General features: G+C 40.8%; 2 protein-coding genes across 2 annotated transcripts in view; both read right to left on the bottom strand.

Annotated features, from left to right (window-relative positions):
• The window catches only part of nrip2 (nuclear receptor interacting protein 2), a 31,876-nt gene extending 18,803 nt beyond the window's left edge, over nt 1-13,073 (bottom strand). The window contains exon 1 of the mRNA XM_072377631.1: nt 12,521-13,073. Coding sequence (XP_072233732.1) covers nt 12,521-12,676 — 156 coding nt within the window. The 5' untranslated portion in view covers nt 12,677-13,073. The remainder of the gene's footprint in view (nt 1-12,520) is intronic.
• Nucleotides 13,074-15,333: 2,260 nt separating this feature from the next.
• Nucleotides 15,334-18,927, bottom strand: klhl42 (kelch-like family, member 42). The gene is made up of 3 exons (XM_072377535.1): nt 17,744-18,927; nt 17,471-17,664; nt 15,334-17,044 (listed from the first exon to the last, which is right to left on the bottom strand). The coding sequence occupies exons 1-3, from the start codon at nt 18,505-18,507 to the stop codon at nt 16,590-16,592; spliced, it is 1,413 nt and encodes a 470-aa protein (XP_072233636.1). The 5' UTR covers nt 18,508-18,927; the 3' UTR covers nt 15,334-16,589.
• Nucleotides 18,928-20,092: the final 1,165 nt, after the last annotated feature.

The raw sequence follows: 20,092 nt of genomic DNA, 5'->3' as shown, positions 1-20,092 counted from the left end.
ACCTGCTGTTAACTTCTTCAATAAATTATTTTTGTCAGCTTCTCAACCTTCTTCATTCAAAGCATACTATTGTCTCGTTTATAAATTCTGATGTACCAATCTCATGTCCTTTCACCTCCACCTGGTTAAATATAACACTGAGGCAAAAAAATAGTGTGTCTCAGTTTAATACATGTGACAAACTTAACTGCTACTCTCAAAATGATGATCATCAGCATCATCAGTTGTTCTTATCTCATTCTGTCCTCTTACTCTGTGTTGATTTATTGGTTCCAGATGTAGAATTGAAATCACCTGCTGTTTGTCACGAGGAATCAATTATCATTTGCATATTGGTAGTTAATGAAGACTACATTCATTTGCATTTTATTTCACCAGTTTTCCTCGAATTTAACAGAATAGATGAGAGCTATTCTCCGATTAAAACCTATGTATCGATTCATATTATTCTGACATTTTGTGATTATCATACGAGTACATTGGAAGGATTTTTAATAGAGGATTTATAGGAATTTCAGTTATATCAGTAAATTAGTTAAAAGCAAAATATAAACCAATTTAAAGTGAAAAAAATACAAAATAGTCCCTGTCAACACTATTCTTCCTGGTTTCATCTTCCAGTGCATCATAAAAACATGAATACACAACTTTTAAAGGATCACTACCCTCCAAATTAACTATCTATATTAGCTTTTTATCAACTGCTTTGCATTTTCGACACTTTAACTTTGCGATCTGATGGGGTCCCATAGTGTCAGACTCTGAGTCTGTCATATTGCACACTTTGTCCAAGCTGAGGAGAGTCTCTTCACAAACTGTAATGTGTGAAAATAGTCCTCCCCCATGATGCATCTCAAGGTTTCAGAGCATTTCTCACCTCCTTCCACTGACGGCTTGTTGACAGACTGAGAGTATGTAAACTGGCATCAATCATATGGCCTCCTTGTGGGTTTAATGCCATGAAATCTGCCAAAAACAGCAGGCAGCAACCCATAGAATTGATCTTTTATACGCTTTGCGTCCCGCTGCTCCGCTTCATTTGACAGTAATTTTGTTTTCCGGAACAATTGGAACAAGAGAGGTGTAATCTGGTCACTTTTGTGCTAAAGAAGATGTCAGACAATATAATTTTGAACAGTAATTATCTCAGATTGCAAAATGTGTCATAGATAATGTGACGGCTAAAGAAAGCTCATGATTAACAGAGAATTACTAAACCATCACCTCTCTTTTCTTAGAACGAACCATCAATGTCTCCTTTTGCAATCTGAGTTTAAAAGATTAGTATGCAGATATTACAGTTTTTTTTATTATGATTCAAATCAAAACCATTACCTCCACCAAGCTAATGTGCCCAAATAGTTATTGCTAGATGATTGCGCTAATTATATTTAAGTTAATTTTTTTTCATTTGTCAGTAATGTGTATCCAGAGTGATCACACTAAAAGGATTTGTTGTGTTTTTACAATGCCATTTAGATATAATTTCAGCTTTGAAGTGCTTGAGGCAAAGTTCTTGTATGAAATCTAACTAACAGTGTTGGCTTGAAGGTTGTCGAGTTGGAACAAGATTGTTTCTATCATAATAGATTTTGATTTGGAAAAGTCTTGCATTTATTACATTTTGATTACAGTGATGATGTTCTAAGATACATTGAAGTGAAAAAATAGAGCAATGTTGCAGGTTTATTAACAGCTTTATCAAATTTTCACCTTTGGTGTGGAGTTCTAATCACATCACAGCAGGACAAACCAGCCTGGCTTGGATGTCTGTGTCATGCAGCTCGCACTACTAATTACTGCAACCCCAGGCAGGAAAAGGAAGTCCAATAGAAGCTGTTTTTCACTAACACCCTGAGACCTGTAATTCTTCAAGAATCTTCAATCTTGAAGAATAATCTAGCACTTGGTCTCCATAGCCCAGACCTCACCCCTCTACCTAAGCAGTTCTTTGCTCTGACCCAGCAAAGGCAGATAGTGCTGCTGTAGCAACAATTTTGTGGCGCTAGAGCCAATGCTTTGGTGGTCAAAAAACAAAGAACTGGTTCTAAGTTAAGCTCTTGTTCCAAGCTAGCTCTATAAAAACTTTAACTTATGGGAAAATGCCATCTCCTTCCCACTGTGAAGGCTGACATCCATAGTCAAAAATAATAAACTACCCTAATTATATGAGTAAGTGTTTCTTGTCAGAAATGCAAGGTAGAGGTTGTTTGACTACTTGACTGGTTCTTAAATATTGAAGTTCCACGACTACCAAGGGTAACCAAATTACTTCTGGCAATTGGAAAGTATATAATCGGCTTGTTTTACTGGGTGTACCTGCATTTAAAAATCCTGTTTGAACTAATACGTTTTGGTCTAAAAATTGTGTGCGAGTTGCCATTGACGACTGTCGTCCCACCTTAAACATTTTGCAGATTTGTCCAAAACAAACTCGGCCTCATCCACAAACAGAGATAGTTTCTCTCATGGCTGTGAGTTTGAAAATCTAGAGAATCCAGCTGCCTCTCAAGGTAATAAACCCAGGCAAGATAAACATCTCATCTGCTAATGGAAAACAAATACAAATATATATAAGTTTAAATTTATTTTAAACACCTTGGTATGTATGTGACTGGTGTACTATCCTGTATCCACAATGTGGACTTTGTTTGTAGTAAGGTACAGCAGAGAATATATATATATATATAATATATTAAATACATTTAATAAGGAAACTCATTTGGAGTAAGTAAGGAAATTCTGACTCTGAGTGTGTTCCAATATGGAGGGTCAGTTTGACTCAGCAGCCTCTCAGCTCATTTGAATCTCAATCTACGCCTCCTCAGAGTCTACTTTAATTTGATAGGTCATTCTGTGGAAAACTCTTTAATTACTTGCTCTAATAGCACCATCAGACTGGTTAATGACAGTGTTGGATTCCAATCATGACCTATACGGGGTGTATCAACTTTTGCCTTCTGGGATGCTCGTTTGGGTGCTTGAATGTTGGAAGAAATAAAAACTTTTTTTCTTATTCTATTACACTTGTCAATCAGCAGATGACAGTACCGTGACAGGTTGTGTGTGTAAACATCCATCCATCCATTTTCTATACTTGCTTAATCCAATTTAGGGTCACGGGGGTGTTGTTTATTGGCTGTCACAGCTGTCATTGGACGAGAGGCAGGGTACAGCCTGGACAGGTCGCCAATCCATCACAGGGCCACACGGAGACAAACGCGACACACAACCATGCACGCTCACACTCACTCCGAGGGACAATTTAGAGGCGAGTGTATAAACAGATGTTATTAAAGTTCTGAAATTTATGATTTTAAGCCAATGCATCATTTTGTATATGTAGCTGCATGTCCTGTAGGAGCTTGTGAGGCAACATAAATTTCCAGATCAGCGGACAATAAAGTGCATACATCTGATCTTACTTATAAACCAGCGGTAAACATGACTGAAATAAGCTGTTGTTTTGTTTTGATTTCTCATTATGTTACTCACAATGACTGAAGTACTCAAATGAAAATATTGTGTGTCGTCTGTAAAAGTGGGAATAATTCAGGCTGAAACTGCTCCACTGTCTCATGGACACAATGTTCCCTTGTGACCATTCATACGTGTTGTGTTGCTGATTTAGCTGATGTGGGTCTTGTTGTGACCTCTGAGCATCAGCCAGTCCAAACCGGTCTCCTGCCAGTGGGTCAGAAAGACTGTTAATGTGTGACACCAGACCTCCTCCTCTTCTCTGTCTCTTTGGCGCAGTTTCTTTCCTCTATTTCTCCCTCTGTGAGTCAGATTAGAGACTGATTGCCATGTGGACTAATTATCTAACTGCAACAGCCTCATCTCTCTCATCCAGCTGGTTATATGAACTTTCTAATGTCCTCTTTCTCATTCTGATCGACGTCTCCAGTGGCTGATTTCCTGTCACACCAACCAGGGGGCTCCAACAGCTACACATCTGCTGCCTGCATCATTTCCTCTTTGTTCTTTGTTCACATCTATTTCTTCTACTTTATGACACGACTCTCTGTCTCTTCATTTGTCCTGACAATCTTGCATGGAAAATAACTGGCAGCCACAACTACAATGACCAAATAAACGACAGATTTTGTTCTTCTCAGGGTGTATTTGTTAATTATCTTGTTGTCGTTTAAATTCAATTCCATCCTGAGTCTTTTTCACAGATGCATTTCATTTTAAATATTTTATTCACCAGAAGTTGTTTAGATTTCTTTACATCCATCTGTCCTTTCAGTCCAGATTCCTCTCAGTCCTCCAGCAGCCTACTTTAGAGGCTGTTTACACTGAATTTGTATTATTCATGACCACTTCCTCTGTCTAGCGAGTGACGCCTGCGACCATTGGTGTCAGACTTAAGTTTTCACAGGATGTTTCTGGAGGCTAAATTTATATCTTTGTTACAGTAAAGTCATTTGTCATTTGGCACTTCTTGGGTCCTTGGGTCAGATGCATATAAGGTGCGTGCACACAAACATATGTCACATTGTGCGATACCCAACAAATTGTTTTTGTCTTGTTTGGTTTGCTCTGGTCCCGTATTTTTAGCCTCCTGTCTTCCTACACAGCACTCAGGGAGCAGCTGAGGGAGCGTTACCGCCCATCCACAGCTCCAGATGACAGAGACAGGTTCCTAATTGTCCTGGAGCTAATAATAAAGCCTCCATCTGAACCGATTTAACGCAGTGTGTTTTGGTGCAGGAAGAGGTTAATTCACGAGAGGTTATACAGTCGCTCTGTGTGACACTATTGAGTTTGCTCTTCACTTCTTTAGTGCGTCTTTACCCTTGAGGGAAAACAAACAGTTGAATTCAGAGAGCGAGTGGAAATGTATATGAATTTGAAATCCTAATCCAGACAGAGATTTGCTGCACACCAGCTGCTCAAGCAAATTCTCAACTTCTCGAAAAAACTGCAGATCAGGAAGTTGGCAAAACCCTGCTGCGACTACAGGAATAGCACCTCTACACCCTGTTTTTTTAAGGTCTTTAAATGATGACACTTCTACGTCCGAGCTCAGACCTGTAGCCTTTGATCATCTTCAGAGGCAGCTGGTGACAGGCTCTCCCACACAAACACACATAGCATGAGCAAACAGACAGCTGAGCTGCAAGGAACCAAGACAAGCTTTGATAGCAACAGAGGAAAACAATGTGTGAGAACTGCTTCAATAAAAAAGTTTAAAGGATGATTTCTCATGCTTAGGAAAGTCTGATTGTAATGTTTTACAATTTCAAAACCAGTGAAAGAATTTTTCAATAAGATGGGTTTTTTTATGTGCCACAAGATATATCATGAGCCAAATCAGCCAACACTGGGGTAAGGATTTCTGGTTTGACACCTTTAAGTTTTAGAAACGTTTGTTCAGTTTTTTCTGCTATAAGATTTGAGTAATCAATCCTAACAACCTGTGGGACGGGGCTTTGCAGCAATTTTAAATGCACTGTGAAGAACTAATGAAGTAAGAAGTTATCTTATTCTGCAAAGAAAGGTCAGCTGGGTGTCGTGGGGACAGGGTACCAGTTGCTTGTGGCCGGTACTCATTACTAGCTTTTGCTGGTGGGCTGAAATATGGGCAGGCACCTAATTTTAGTCAAAAATAGCAATGGTTTTCTATTCCGTTTGTGATTCCCATTTTGCAGATACGAATAAGAAAAGCTGAATCAAAAGTGTAAAAATCTATAAAAAGTCCTACTCATTTTTGTTCGCGTGGGCTGGCTTTTGCCTCTTTACAAGGACTACACTTGACAGTAAAATTGGAGCGAGTGGGATGACAATCAGCTGTGTGTGTGCTCTGTTTTATTCAAAGACCAGACAACATGTTTGTTTAAGTGTATCAAGGTTCGAACAAAGGAGATATATTAAGACCTCTGAAAGGGAGTTGCTCATGTGGCTGGAATATCATCTCTACTGATTTTGAACCCCATCGATCAACAGTCCGACCGAATGTTGACACATCGCTTGTTATATTAAAGACTATTGTTTCCTTTCACTGGAGTAGCTGCCAAAATATCACTCCAAGAACAAGACGTGTAATTATCTGCGAGGTCACATAAGAACTGGTTATTTTCTAAAAAACTAGAGGCTTGTCTCAACTAATGTTAATGTCAATGGCTCAGCTACAGGGAGGCAACTACCATCTGTTAAATATGACATGCACAAACTAGAAAATTGATGGATACGTGTTTTTGGGAAAAAGGAGACCAAGATATGAATATATACTGTATATTTTGGCTTGGCAGAGGCGGTCTTTATGAAAAAGTACAGCTCTGCTTTCTAGCATAAGACTCTCGTCCAATCTTTGAAACATGGCAGCATCTTTCTTTGGGCTTATTTTGCTGCTTCTTGACCAGGATGGCTTACCGTCACTGATGGGGCTATGAATTATGAATTGTACCAGTAGATTTGAAAAGAAAATGCCTAGGCTACTGTCCATGAACTGAATCTCAACAGAAAGTTAGTTGTGCAGCAAGACAATGACACAAATGCGCACAAGTAGTTCCACCAAAGAAAGGTTAAAGAATGATGAATATCTCAGAGATAAATGGACTAAAAGTCCTTCATGTGTGCAGGACTGATGGGTTACCAAACGTTTAACAAGAAAAGGGGTCACTGCAAATATTTTCCTCACTGTATAGTATATTTTAATCTAATTTCTCTATTTGGGTTTATTTACACAAATTTATTTTTCAACTTCCTCTACTTTCAAGGCTTTTGTAAATATATATGTTTTAACTCACTTATGCATAAATACAGAAAATTCTAGCGCATATCATTTCTTACTCACAATGGAGAAGCTTTAACAAGTGGGTGTGTACAGTAGTGAACATCAAGGTCACACTGTGGTTATACAATAGCTTGGGTCACACTGGACTCAGGTGTTGGATGCATCCATGCTCAGGTCTACATTATTTACATTGTGTTGCATAAAACAGTCACACGACACCATACGTTCTCTCTGACCCCATCTATACTGTCATCTCATTCCTTCCTCTCCATTGCTCTTGTGTTAGAGTGGTTGATTTTTGCCCTTTTCATATTCACCGCTCCCCCGACTTCACAGCAGAGCATGGCTGGAGTAATGGTGCTGCTGAGAGTGAGAGCACCGCGGGCTAAAGAGCAGCAAAACAAGCTCTTACGTAACTGCTCTGCTGCTGACTTACGCAGCATACAGGACAAGACAGCCAGCAGGAATGAACAGGGAAAAAAACGAGGTTACGGCCAAAAGATCTAACATTACGGACCAGTGTTGTATACTTTATGTCAGAGCAGTGAGTAACAGCAGAGCACGCATTAAAATATCTGAAAAAGGGGTTTTCAAGGTGGGAGGCAGGACTGGGTGAACAGAAGGGAAGAAATATGATATCAATTATTGAATCAGTTATCAAAGGGGAATAACATAGAATAATCTTTATGTGTGATAGTTGGTTGAGTTCACAGATGCATCATTTTTTAAATTTTTTTAACAGGTTTTACCCACAGAGGCACAGAACAAGCAGAGTTAAAGCAAACACCAAGAAGCACAAAACATCCCAAAAGCAAGCCAAAAAGCCAGACAATATTAAAAATGTGAAACACAAAGACACTTGTAAACTAGTAGATGGACTAGCTAAATTATTGCTACGTTCTCTTCAAATGGATTGTGTATATATATATATATATATATATACATATATATATATATATATACATACAGAAAATATATATGATCCACATTCTCCTGAACAGCACCAATCCCAATAGACTTACACTGAAAGTGACCACTCTAATGCACAATATTTGCATTTTAATTGAATTAGACAATAAGAAATCCAAACGATTATCGGCTGTCAAAGACACACTTCTACTCTTGAGCTCTTTGACAAGAAAAACTAGAAAAGCTGAGCGGACAGAATGATTTACAGACCGTCTGCTGACAAACAAAAGGCTCCAACAGCTGTACCCAGATGATCTCATCTTCTGCCTGTGTGCCATCTCAGAAGCACATCATGCTTTCTTCTCATTTACAGTCCATCTGTTGCAGAGTCCAAATTAATTTTTTTTGTCGACGGGACTTTCAGGCATGGCAGAGGCCTAGCTTCTTCATCAATTTTCCTGAGCTATTCTAATAGAAAACCACTTGTTGTGAATGCCTTATCAATAAGCTCCCTGTGGCCGTGTCTGTGTCACAGATGTTTTTTTTTTTTTGATAAGAAGGAACTTCAATCTGTCTTAAAAGAAGAGATAATTGGTGTTATGAATAGAAGGTTTTCAAGCCCCTGCAGTAGATGTTAAATCAGACTGCCAATAGGTGACTTGTACATTAAGGTCCATTAATCTAATGGTGTTTTGGAGGGTCTTAGATTTTTAGTTTTGTGTCTATATGTGTGCTTGTATTAAACTAATCTGTGCTCCCCGAGAGACTAAAAGCACGAGAGTTTGCAGCCATGTTTGCAGCTCGTTGCAGCACAGTGGTGCTCCGAGCCCATGGCTAATGTGAGCATGCTGTGAATTACAGACCAAATGGGAGTATATTTTTCTATGTTCACTTTGTTTAATAAACATACAACACATGGCCAAGGGGGGTGTGATGGGCAAAAATGAAAATAACTGCTCTGAATGTAGGACTTTAATCTTTTTTCCCTTCTCGCCTCTCCGTGTGGAGCAAGCTGAGCCAGCTGGAAACACAGCGGAGTCTTTAAGAACCAGATAGCATTCACATATCACCCGGCAATCTTCTATCCTGTAAGATATCATCTAACTTTCTGCAGAACCACCTGGAGTGTACAGTTTGTTCACACACGAAACAAGTTGATCTGATTATCACTGTGCAGCCAGAACCTGCATGGAGGTGGTTATTTCTGTAGCACTTGCCAGATATCATTGGTGATATCTGTGGTAGATATGTTGGGCTTCCATGCCAGTTTGTATGCTCTCTGTTACTCCTTTTTCAAAGTTTATAGCAACATTATTCTTACTTCTGAAGTTTGTTTCTGAGGTTTCTAAAGCATAGTGGAGATGTGGAGTGAGTTCTCTGTGATCTTGATTCCCAGGAATCTCACAGTTTTCAACTCAGCTCCACTAATGGAGACAAGGTTGTATGTTTGTCAAAAACTCGTTAAAAATGGATTGAGGCAAAGTGGAAAACTGCTCTGTGGCCAAATTAATCCAAATTTGAGATTTTCTCTGGAAATCATGGATGCCAGACTAAAGAGGAGAAGGACCAGCTTGTTACTAGAACTCGGTTCAAAAGGCTGCATCTGTGATGGTGTTTCCAGCATCTGGAAAGGCACCATCAGTGCTGAAAAGTATATACAGGTCTGAGAGCAATGCTCCCATTCAGATGACATCTTTTTCAGTGAAGTCCTTGCATGTGTCAGCAAGACAATGCTAAACCACATACTGCATCGATTATAACAGCATGGCTTCATAGTGCCTGCAGTCCAGACCTTTCACCGACTCAAAACATTTGGTGCATCATGAAACAAAGTATGATGAAGAAGACCCAGGACTGTTGAGCAGATGGAATTCTATATCAAACCAGAATGGGACAACATTCCTTTCCCAAAGGTCCAGCAACTGCTCTCCTCAGTTTCCAGTTGCTTAAGGTGAAATAGTAAAATGTTTCACTTTCAACATTTCAATGTTTTCTATGTTCTGTTGTAAAAAAATATATACTCATCACTGTGTTCTGTTTATATTTACATTTTACACAGTGTCCCAACTTGTTTGGAATTGAAGTTGTGGATGTTTAGAGGCATGTCTCTTTAAAACCATTTTGTGTCTCGCCTTAGTTGTTTTCCATATCCGTGAAGCTATTTTGCATTTCTTTGTAGATCATCTCTTCTTTAAATTCATGCTTTTATCCGTGTCTTTGTGGATGCCTTTTTTAAGCTACAGTATATGTATATATGTATTCATCTTCATTCAATTGCAATCAAATCAAAATTTCTTAAGATATGCTGACATTTCGTTCTCTTAAGTAACACCTGCTTATCATCACAGCACTATGAAATGATATGTCTACCTCAGAAACACTGGAAATGAAAACAAATCTATCATTAGATCAGAATAAATGTAGTGCGGTCACAGAGTAGATTAAAAAGGGGAGGGAAGGACATTTTCTACCAAATGTGGGTTTTAAAATCTGGCAGACACAAATGCATCGCAGTGGGATTGTCACAGAGCACAGAGCGCTGCCAGTGCTGCTTCCCGATGCCAGAGCGATTATATTGAGGTTGTTGAAGAGCTCTAGGGAATCTGGGAAGCAGCCATCAAACCAGAACTCCGTCACAGGAATCATAAATTGTCAGAATTAATATAGAGGGTTCCTCCAGAGTCTACATAACCGCTTTGCTTTAGGAGTCTTTTGGGGGGTAGAGGAAGTAAAGTGGTTGGACACGTTTCTTTTTACATGCAGAGCTGTGTTTCAACCTATAGCTCAGCCCTGAAATGTATGTGTGTGTTTGTGAGTGTGTGCACAGTGAGCTGTAATCGGCTTTGACATTCTCTCCTCTGTGGGCAAGACTCTGAATCTTTCATGACTCTGATGATTCAAAGCTGCACACAGTTCACATAACAGAGTAATGGGTTAATGTATTAAAACGGTGCACAAGCTTATGACCTTTATCTTTTTTATCTTTTTATATAGTTAAAAACTGAGTGTACTCTTAAATAAAACACAACATTGTTAGAAACGTACAGCCCTGTAGAGATGGCACGCTTTATAAAATGTAAATATAAGCAGACTCGCAAACTGTGTTTGTATAACTTGCAACACATTTGAAGTCTACATTTTAATTAAAACTGAACAAAGATCATTATTAATTAATGTTAAAACTAATATGTCTGATAAAGGCGAGGGAGGAAAAGTTGCAGAATCATAGATCTGGTAGCACTGCATGAAAAACAGACATGATTCTGAGGTGGAAATCCCTGCATGGGCTCAGTGGCATTTCAGATAAGCACTGCTGATGAAAACACTTCAACACGACATCCACAGATAAAAATGAAAACTCTGCAATGCAAAGAAAAGAAATCCGGACAGGCAGCCACACTCATTTGGCCTTTAAGATGGACTAAGTGAAATGTAAAACTTTTCCACAATCTGAATCTGAGACTCTTTTTGGGAATCATGGATGCCACATCCTCGATTCTAAAGAGGAGAGGAACCACCCTGCTTGTTATCAGTGCACGGTGCATCTGTGATGGGAATGGATTAGTGCACATGGCTTGAGTAACTTGCACATCTGTTGAGGCACCATTAAGACATTGCAGGATATGTATATATTGTATATATGTAATATATATAAGAAATAATTCAACAAACCGACAACCTCAGAAGAAAACTAATTTCAGCTGCTTGCATTCGTGGCCTCATTCTTTTGATCACCACCTAAACCACGCGACCATAGGTGACTGTAAATGGATCAGTAAATAGAAAGCTTAGACTTTCAGCTCATCTGTCTTTACCACAGACCGGCGCTGTGCCCTCATCACAACAGAGAAAGCCCCAATCTGTCAGTCTCTCGCTCCAATTTTCCATCACTCGTGAACACGATCCCAAGAAACTCCTCCTCCTGAGGCATGGAGCCATCCTCAAACCGAGGGAGCACTCCCCCTTTTTCTAGTTGCAAACCAAGCCTCAGGCTTGCAGGGGCTGACTTTCGGTCAATTCACACTTGGCTGCGAACCACTCCAGTGTGCGCTGAAGATCATGGCTTGAAGAGGCCAACAGAACCACATCATCCATAAAGAGCAGAGAAGCAACTCCAAGGTTCCCACTGTCCTCTACCCAACTACACCTCAAGACCCTGGTCACTTATCGAGTTAGTTTTGTTAAAGAAAAGAGTTAACTACAAACATTAATTTAGTATTTTGCTTTGCGTTTGGGCCCATTGTCCACATGCGAATGCAAACGGGGGGGATTAGAATGTATTTTTCTTTATTACAGTTTCAACATTGTCATGTCTTTCTACAGCTGTTGATTGAATATTGGGTTAAAAAGGTTTATAGATCACTGCCTTTTGTTTTTTTCACAGCTTGTTTGATTTTTGGAACTCTTAGATTTACATTTAACTATTTCTTGACAGTTGATCCGATGAATAGTCAACAATACAGAAAACACTGATCATCCAAGTAGCAATGAGACAACTATAGGTAAACTCTGGCGAATTCAAACATCAAAGTAATTCACAGGAACTTGGGAGCCTTTTTTAATGTCTACGGAGGACTGAGTGGGTTGAGTAAGAAACTACATCTGTGAACAAGGAAAATATGTAAACTTAGAAAGAAGGCATTTGCATTTGGAAATTTAGAAAAATGCATTGAATAAAAAACACGACCTTCTTGGTCTATCTCTTTTTTTCTAAATGTTCCCTGTCGATCCAACAATACTTCCAGAAGCAGTTCAGTTTTAGTTTTTCATTTCTATCCATCTCTGGTATCACACACAACAACAGCCTTTCCAGTTTGGTTAAATATAAATTCTCAAGCACTCTTTTGGATTCTCTCAAAGTCCACTCACCAAGTCTTTGGACGTGCCGAGTCTCTTGAGCCCATCCAGGGGCAGGAGGTCAGCTGAGTCCTTGTGTGTGAACTGGGTGGCTTGTTTCAGACGTCTCTGCTGGTGCAGGATGGCTTTATCCCGGATGGCTAGTTCACCTTTCTTTGCCTCACTCATGGTCTCGGATTGTAAGGCAGTCGTTTCTAAAGCTGTACACAGCAGCAGCACAGAGTGGATGTCCGTGTGCGGAGAGGAGGAGAATCCCCCAGAAAGGCAGCTGTTCTTAAGGTTGCTGTAAAGATCCTCTTTAAGGTCCTTCGCAGCGGAATAAACCTGCAGATGTTGCCTCTTCCTGTCTGAAACACTTCTGTCCTCCCCTCAGGGCTTCCACTGCTCTCTCATGTATCTGTCTCTGCAGTATTTGAAGCTATGGTCCAGTCCTCAGTGCTCCTCTGATGTATACATGCATCTTCCTCACTGAGATCAGCTCAGTCTCTGACAGAGGCTGTGAAAGGCTGTGGGGAAGGTGTGACTGAGTCCGTGTGAGCGTGTTTTCTCCCCTCCCCTCAGTGCCGTCTGTCCTTGGATCTCTCTGTCTCTCTGTTACACTCACATTGCTGCTTTCAGTGTTGACGCTGCAGACAATCTCCAAGTATACATGTTGTTTTTAGCATGACACAGTTTGCAGTATTAGTCCCGGCAACCCTGCTGTGAAGGCGTGAGGGAAATCACTGCGATCTGACCTCACAAAGAGGATTGATCTGGACCTCTGATGGCAACTATTGATTTCTTCTGCCCCCCTCTGACTGCCATTGTAAAAGCAAGAATCCAATTTCTTCCATTCATTCATCCACACCACCAAAACCTATAAATACCACATCCATCTTTGTTCATGACCTCTAGACGATGACAGCTTTTTCATAGAGGTGATGATGCGGCCTAAAGGTGGAGGGTTTCATCAGGTGCAGTCAAATGCTCATCTTTGATAGGATGGTATTTAATGAGCAGATTCTAACAGAAGATGCATGTTGACATCAAAGTAAAGGGGGCATTATAAAATACATAATATTCATGTAAAGGGGAGTCCTTCTGAGGGTGAAGTGGAAAACAGAGTGCCTGCAGATATGGAGGGGGTGTTTTAAAAGTATGTGCTGCCCCCTGCTGGTTACCGTGTGTTGAATTTTTCAGGCTCTTGTTCATTCCTCTTCAAATTATGTCCAAACTGCTGTTCAGTGAATTCAGATGGAATTTTTATGTTCAAAGGGACTTGTGTGATCCGGTCACATTTTTTATATGATTTGTACCAGAGTTCATCAGAATCCTGTTTAGGGGAAACTTATACCTTAGTTCTGGAGTTTAGAGGTTTTTCCAACTTGATGTACCTGTATTTCTTTTTTTTCCTCCATGATAAATTAATTGATTTATCATCTTGATCCATCATGGCAGCATTTGCTGCACTCATTCACTGCTAGTAGTGAGGAAAAGAGTTTCTCAAGTTTATCTGTAGAGTAAAACTACAGTTTAAGGGTAAAAACCCTGGTAATGAGTTTATATCTGTGCACCTGTTTTTGGGCTCATTTACATCTTTACCAACACCTGTGTGAGAAAATGCCTCTTTTTTCTTCTCCACCACCTTCATCGATGTCCCCAAGGACCGCAACCACCCTCAAAACCTCTTGTGACTGAAATCTGAACAGGTGGATGGATATGCTGCTGCTGTCAGACCCTGTGGGCCACTTGCAACTTCCACCTCAACGTCAAGTTTCCCATGGAGACTCTGAATGATTTCGACTGGACAATAATTGCTTATATCACATGAACTGAGCTCTCAGATTCTATACAAACTTTCTTCAGAGAAGGCGTATTGTTTTTCTGGATCTGAGATCAAAGCTCATGGTGAGATGCATTTTTAAAGGGAAGAGTAAAATGAAAGATCTTATAGGTCAGGTGTTTGGCAAACTGCTTGGCATTGCACAGGGCACTGGTTTGAATCCTGATGAGGATTTGTAATGAAAAGTTATGGGTTGTTGGAAAGTAAAAAAGCATTTGGTTATGTTCATTATCTCAGGGCAAATTGTAATGAAAGGAACAGCGAAAGTTTGTGAGAACAGATCACAACTGTCTGGTTCAATAGCTCAGGCTGTTAGGTAATTGCCTTGAGTTCCCAAAGACAAGAAATCAAAACTTGGGTACTGTTGAATTTTATAGTCCAGTTGCAAAAGAGACTAAAATGTGCTCAAAAAGCTAGAGTGAGTGAGAGAATAGTTCATGCTGCTAGTGAGCATCTTAGTTATACAGAAGGGACCAAGTTATGACTGAATACATTTTGAAATGTAAAGAGTCCGGTTCAAATCCGGCCTGCCTTTCTCACAGATCATCACACTTTAGTTCATACATTGTTCATGTTACACACGGATGGCTGTTCTGATGATCATTTTCAGGAGTGTCACTCACTCACTTTACATGTTCATATGTCATACATGGACAGAATTTGCATTGTCTCTTCATTTTGAAGCTGATAATACATACACAGTTTTATCTGTAGAGATTTTAAACCCCCATTCAGTTACTGAGACAGGACAAATTAAATATTACACCATTCTCCTCTTTCAACTTATTAGATATTAGATGTAGATGTAAACCCCTAAACTCCTCTACCAAAGCTGTATTATCTCAGGAGATTCAGACTGGGAGTGTAGATGTGGGCTGTGTAGACTTCTCGTGGGAATGCATGGAGCGGGGGGGGTCTACAGAAGAAGAGTGGACACATGGTCATAGACAACCTTCTCAGTAAAGGCAAAGCGGGGTGAATGAAAAAAATACATCAAAATAGATCCCTGAAAATCATCTTTATTGTCATGATCTCAATTTCCAAACTGCCAAACAAACAAGTAAAGCAGAGATAAACTGAAATCCATCAAATCAAACACCATAAGTTTGCCTAACACTTAAAGACTTTTAGAGTTTCATTTAACCTTGAAGCTCATTTCTGAAGACTGCAAACCTCAGCTATTTCATAAGGAAACCAAAAAGTACCTCAATAAAAGGAAAAAATCTGCTTCAGCAGAACAAAAATTAAAACAGCAGTGTTGGTCAGTTGCTGGCAATGTAGCAAAGTCTTGCGTTTTGTGCTTCTTTTTTTATTTCTTTTTTTTTTTTTAAATGTTAAGTTCCTATCAGCTGAGGTTGCAGAAGGCACGTGTGCATCGTTCAGTTCCTGGAACTGTGCTTTAAGCTTGGCTTAATGTGCATCTGAAAAAATAAGACAAGTGCGAGTGTGCATACAAACACGCAAAGCTCAAGTCACCTCGCATCCCAAAACTTTGAAGGAGCTTCTACTTTCCATAAAACTGGCAGTGTAAAACCAAAGCCATTTCCACAAACTTCTGCTGTGCGCAGAACGTAAAGACAAGATATTTAGCTTTTTTTAAGGTTTGTAGTGAATAACGGATAAATATGTACCGCTTTATTTGGAGTGTAAACATCAGGAATATTGTGGCCCTTTAAAAACATGCTGTTATGTAGCTCCTGTTTGTGCTTCCTAAGTATTATCATGACAACATGTTTCTCTGAACCAAAAAAAAAACACTTGAAAACACACGCTGCTGCTCTGATAGTATTTCAAGAAACCTAAAACACTTCTATAACCACCTGGATGAAGAAACATTCAGGCTGTCCCAAACAAACACAACCAACGTCAAAAAGAAAATGGCTGCCAAGCTGTTGCAGGTTAAATAAAGCTTTTCCTCATCCAGGCAGGTTTGATTCTTCCAGAAATATCTTCTGCTGTGACTTCGGAGCAACTTTGATGTTAACACACAAGAGGCACAAACTGAAGCGAGCTGTTACAGTGCTGCATCCTTTCACAACTGTCATCATAGCTCTTATAATTGCATCCGCAGCAGTTTGCACAATGTAGTGAGCTTGTTTTGAGGCACGGAGGTCACGAGGCATTCAGCCTAGCAACCAGACATTGTTTCCACTGATATTACACAGACCCATTCAGAGCAACAACAAGCAGGCCATCCACCCTCTAAATGCTGCCAGTGCTTCTCGGTTCATGTTCAAGTCATTTCCTGTCGCCTGGCCATCATAGCACGTTGGGGAGGTAAAGCGAACAAAGCAACATGTTCTGTCCCAGAGCCGGGAAGCGTCTGAAGGCCTCCCAGGCATCTGAAAAGATGTTGTATTTCAGAAAAACGCGGTGCTCCAGGCTGGTGGGCAGACTCACGTCCCGGCTCATGATGTAGATGCCATCATTGTGCAGCGTGCACGTCAGGTTCAGGCCTGACTTAGACGTGTTCTCCTTCAGCTGGATCCATTCCCCTGTGGTGATGTTGTAGGACTGCACCGTCAGAACGTCCTCCGTCTGACTGGGACGACGCTGCCGACGGCCCGCCTCCAGCTCATGGGTGTAACCGCCCACCAGGTAGATGGTGTCCTCCACCGAGAGCATCTGCTGCTTGCGGATGTGGGCAGGACAGGATCGAAACACAGACCAGGCGTCAGAGGTGGGGCAGTAGCGGAGGACGTTGGTATTTCTTTCTGTCAGACACAAAAAAAGACAACCCTTGAAACACATTAAGACTTTAGGCTTAAGTTATCAACTGAGGAAGAGGTGAGGGTGTGATATGCATTTAAATGTTCCCAATACTACTTTCATACATTTAAGATTCTGGAGCATCTTTGCAGGCCAGTTTTGGTCAGATTTAACCACCTGTGGCCTTAAAATTGCAGATATCACCACAAATGTTTGGAGATATACAGGTATATCTATATAAATCTGTATAGCTCACGTTCCCCATCAGTGGGTGAATTGAACAGGTCCTCCTCAAGCTACTTAAACACCTCTGAGCAGTCAGCTCTTGGACCAAGACGATAGTGTTTGCGATAGTGTATACTCTGTATATGATGCTGTTCACCATGTAGAACTACACAGGGCTTACTTAAACAGAATTGTTGTACACCCACCTCTTGCAGTGTATCCACCCATGACATAAATCATACCCTGGCATTCACAGGCTGAGAACTCAGCCAGCGGGTCAGGCATTGAGGACACACAGTTCCACCAGTCCTGCTCTGGGCTGTAACACTCCACCGTGCCCAGACACTGGCCTCCAACAGCGTACAGCTTCCCTTGCGCAGCCAGCAGCTTGAAGTTGGATCTGCATGAAAGGACAGAAGAAGAGTGAAACATAAAGAAAACGATGCTCAGCTGACCTTTGAGAGAAGACATCGAGCTACCTCTTCTGGTTGAGCGGAGCCACCTGGTTCCACTCGTTCCTGCAGGGGTTGTAGCAGTGCACAGCTGAGATCTCCTGACTCGTCATCCTGTATCCACCCACTATGAACAGGTAGTTGTCGAGGACAGCAGATCCATATCCTCTGACGTTGATCATATCTGGAGGCAGGTTGTTTGCCAGTGGCTTCCAGCGCTGCTCCATCTCTCCATACCTCAGCATGGACCACGGTTCATCCTGATCCGGCACATCCAAGGACAGGCAGGTGAAGTCTCCGATGGCTACAAGAGTTGCTGTGCCTTTCATGCGCATCTCCTTGACTTGGTCCCTAACAGCAGAGGGCAGGCTGCTGAATTCAGGCAGCTTCAGCATGGGGTGATAGTAACAGCTCATGTACTTGAGGCAAGCATTACGCAGATCATGAGTCCCGTACACTTCAGAGAGGCTGTACAGCTCCACGCAGTTGTCCAGGCGGATCTCTGAGGTCAGGAGTTTGAGGATGGAGGTGACCTGTAAGAAGGAGGCGGTCTCGATCAGATCCTCCAGCGTCTCGTTCACCACCTGGACTTTGGAGGTGTTGATGAACTCCAGAACAAGCTCCAGGCCTGGGACGCTGAGCCCCTGCAGCTGCACCGAGTCCTCCGTGGACTCCCTCATGCCAGAGCTATACAGCGCACGGAAGTAGTCACTCTTCTCTATCAGCTTATTTTTATTCACCTCGTAGGTCTTGTCATCCATGACAATTGCGATAATCTGGTCAGCTGACATAATGAAGACAGCGCCGGTGTTCGTCTCTATTATTGTGCTCGCTGCTTGTCAGCCTCCTGAACAATTCACCGCTTACATTTCAACGGCGATGGAGCTCAGTGGCCGGTCTATATATGGTCACGTTCAGCCCATAAGTAGCCATTGACCAGCTTTATTTAGCCGGGGAAGCTAACCAGCTAATAGAAGAGCGACAGAGCTGCTAGATAAGATAGCAAAAAGAGCCTTTTCTTCGGGTTAACATTCCTTGACAGTCCAACAACAAGCGGCTTCACTTTCTAAAGACGCTGGCTACATATTGCAGTTTATTTCTAACAAGAGTAATAACATTTTCCACGGCTTTTAAGCAGCCTTGGGTGGAACGACGAGCCGAGTGTTGTCAAATTGTTTTGATTCTGCGCTTTACGAAACGGTTTCTTCTTCGCGGGTATAATTATGTAGAACTGTTTGTATGCGATGCTACCGCCTATCGATGGTTACGCGAATAGCTTTCATAAGATATCCCAAACTGATTTAATAGAACATCTAAAAGCTATCTTCTAAGATTTTTTTAAATGTATTTTTACCAGAATAAAAGTGGCAATACTTTTTTCAATATAACAGCACAAACGTACCCCATTACTAAAAGAATCCCTTTGGGATTCATAAATTATTTATTAATTTATTTTTAGTGTATGAGTTTGTGTGTTTCTCCTCCAAAAAATTGTTAGGTCTACCATTTCATTGGCTTATATCGCCATGCTGGTTCGTTTTTGTACCCACTGAAGTTGCCTTTGTGTTTAGACAGTGTCATTTGTGCAGAGTCTGGACGGAATATGAGCTTGTCGTTCTCGTTCTGCTGTATACTGGTTCAGTCGGTCAGTAAAATAGTTGGAGAAGCATTGGCGTCGGGGTTTTTTTCTTCCTTTGGAGGTAAAGAATTTTCTCTCAGTTTCAAGTTTTAAGACTGGCGTACCTCACACAACGTCAGACTTTTAAAAATCTGACTATTCGAATTACTAATAACTTAAATCATTTGTTTCTACCGAAATCCACAAGAGGATTCATGTTTTGACGGAATGGAACCCTATCAACAGCACGATGCTCCTCCTTAACTCATTAATATAATTATTATAATTGAGTAGCTAATATAACACCCTTCATGTGATCCAACATTGTCAGTGTCGGTCCATTCAGGCTGGTTAAATATAAACTCGGCAGCTCTTTTGTCCATCTCCAGCTGCCAATCAAGATAACGTAGGTTATCGCAATGGTGGCGTCGGTCGGAGGGTTTAATGGTTTAACAAAGAGAGAACAAAAAGTACCAAAAATTAACCCGACTGAGACAGGAAGTGTTGCTTTCAAAATAAATTGTAGAGCTGCTCTAACAACAACCTATTTGTGTTATGTTGGTCCTCTGTCGAAAGTGTTATCAACTACTTTTATTTTTAATTCACCCAGTCAATGTGTAATAGTTTTATTTTTTAGGTCATTTGTGGGGTTAAATATTCTACTTTTGACATTGTGTCTGAATGAACGTGTAAAATAAAGATAAAAACAAGACTGATATGAAGATTAAGGCTGCAAAAAGGATTTATTTTTGTCACTG

This window comes from Leuresthes tenuis, unplaced genomic scaffold (assembly GCF_036924035.1).
Source record: "Leuresthes tenuis unplaced genomic scaffold, fLeuTen1.0.hap1 SCAF_23, whole genome shotgun sequence".
Lineage (NCBI taxonomy): Eukaryota > Metazoa > Chordata > Actinopteri > Atheriniformes > Atherinopsidae > Leuresthes > Leuresthes tenuis.
This window is presented reverse-complemented; position numbering and strand designations above follow the sequence as displayed.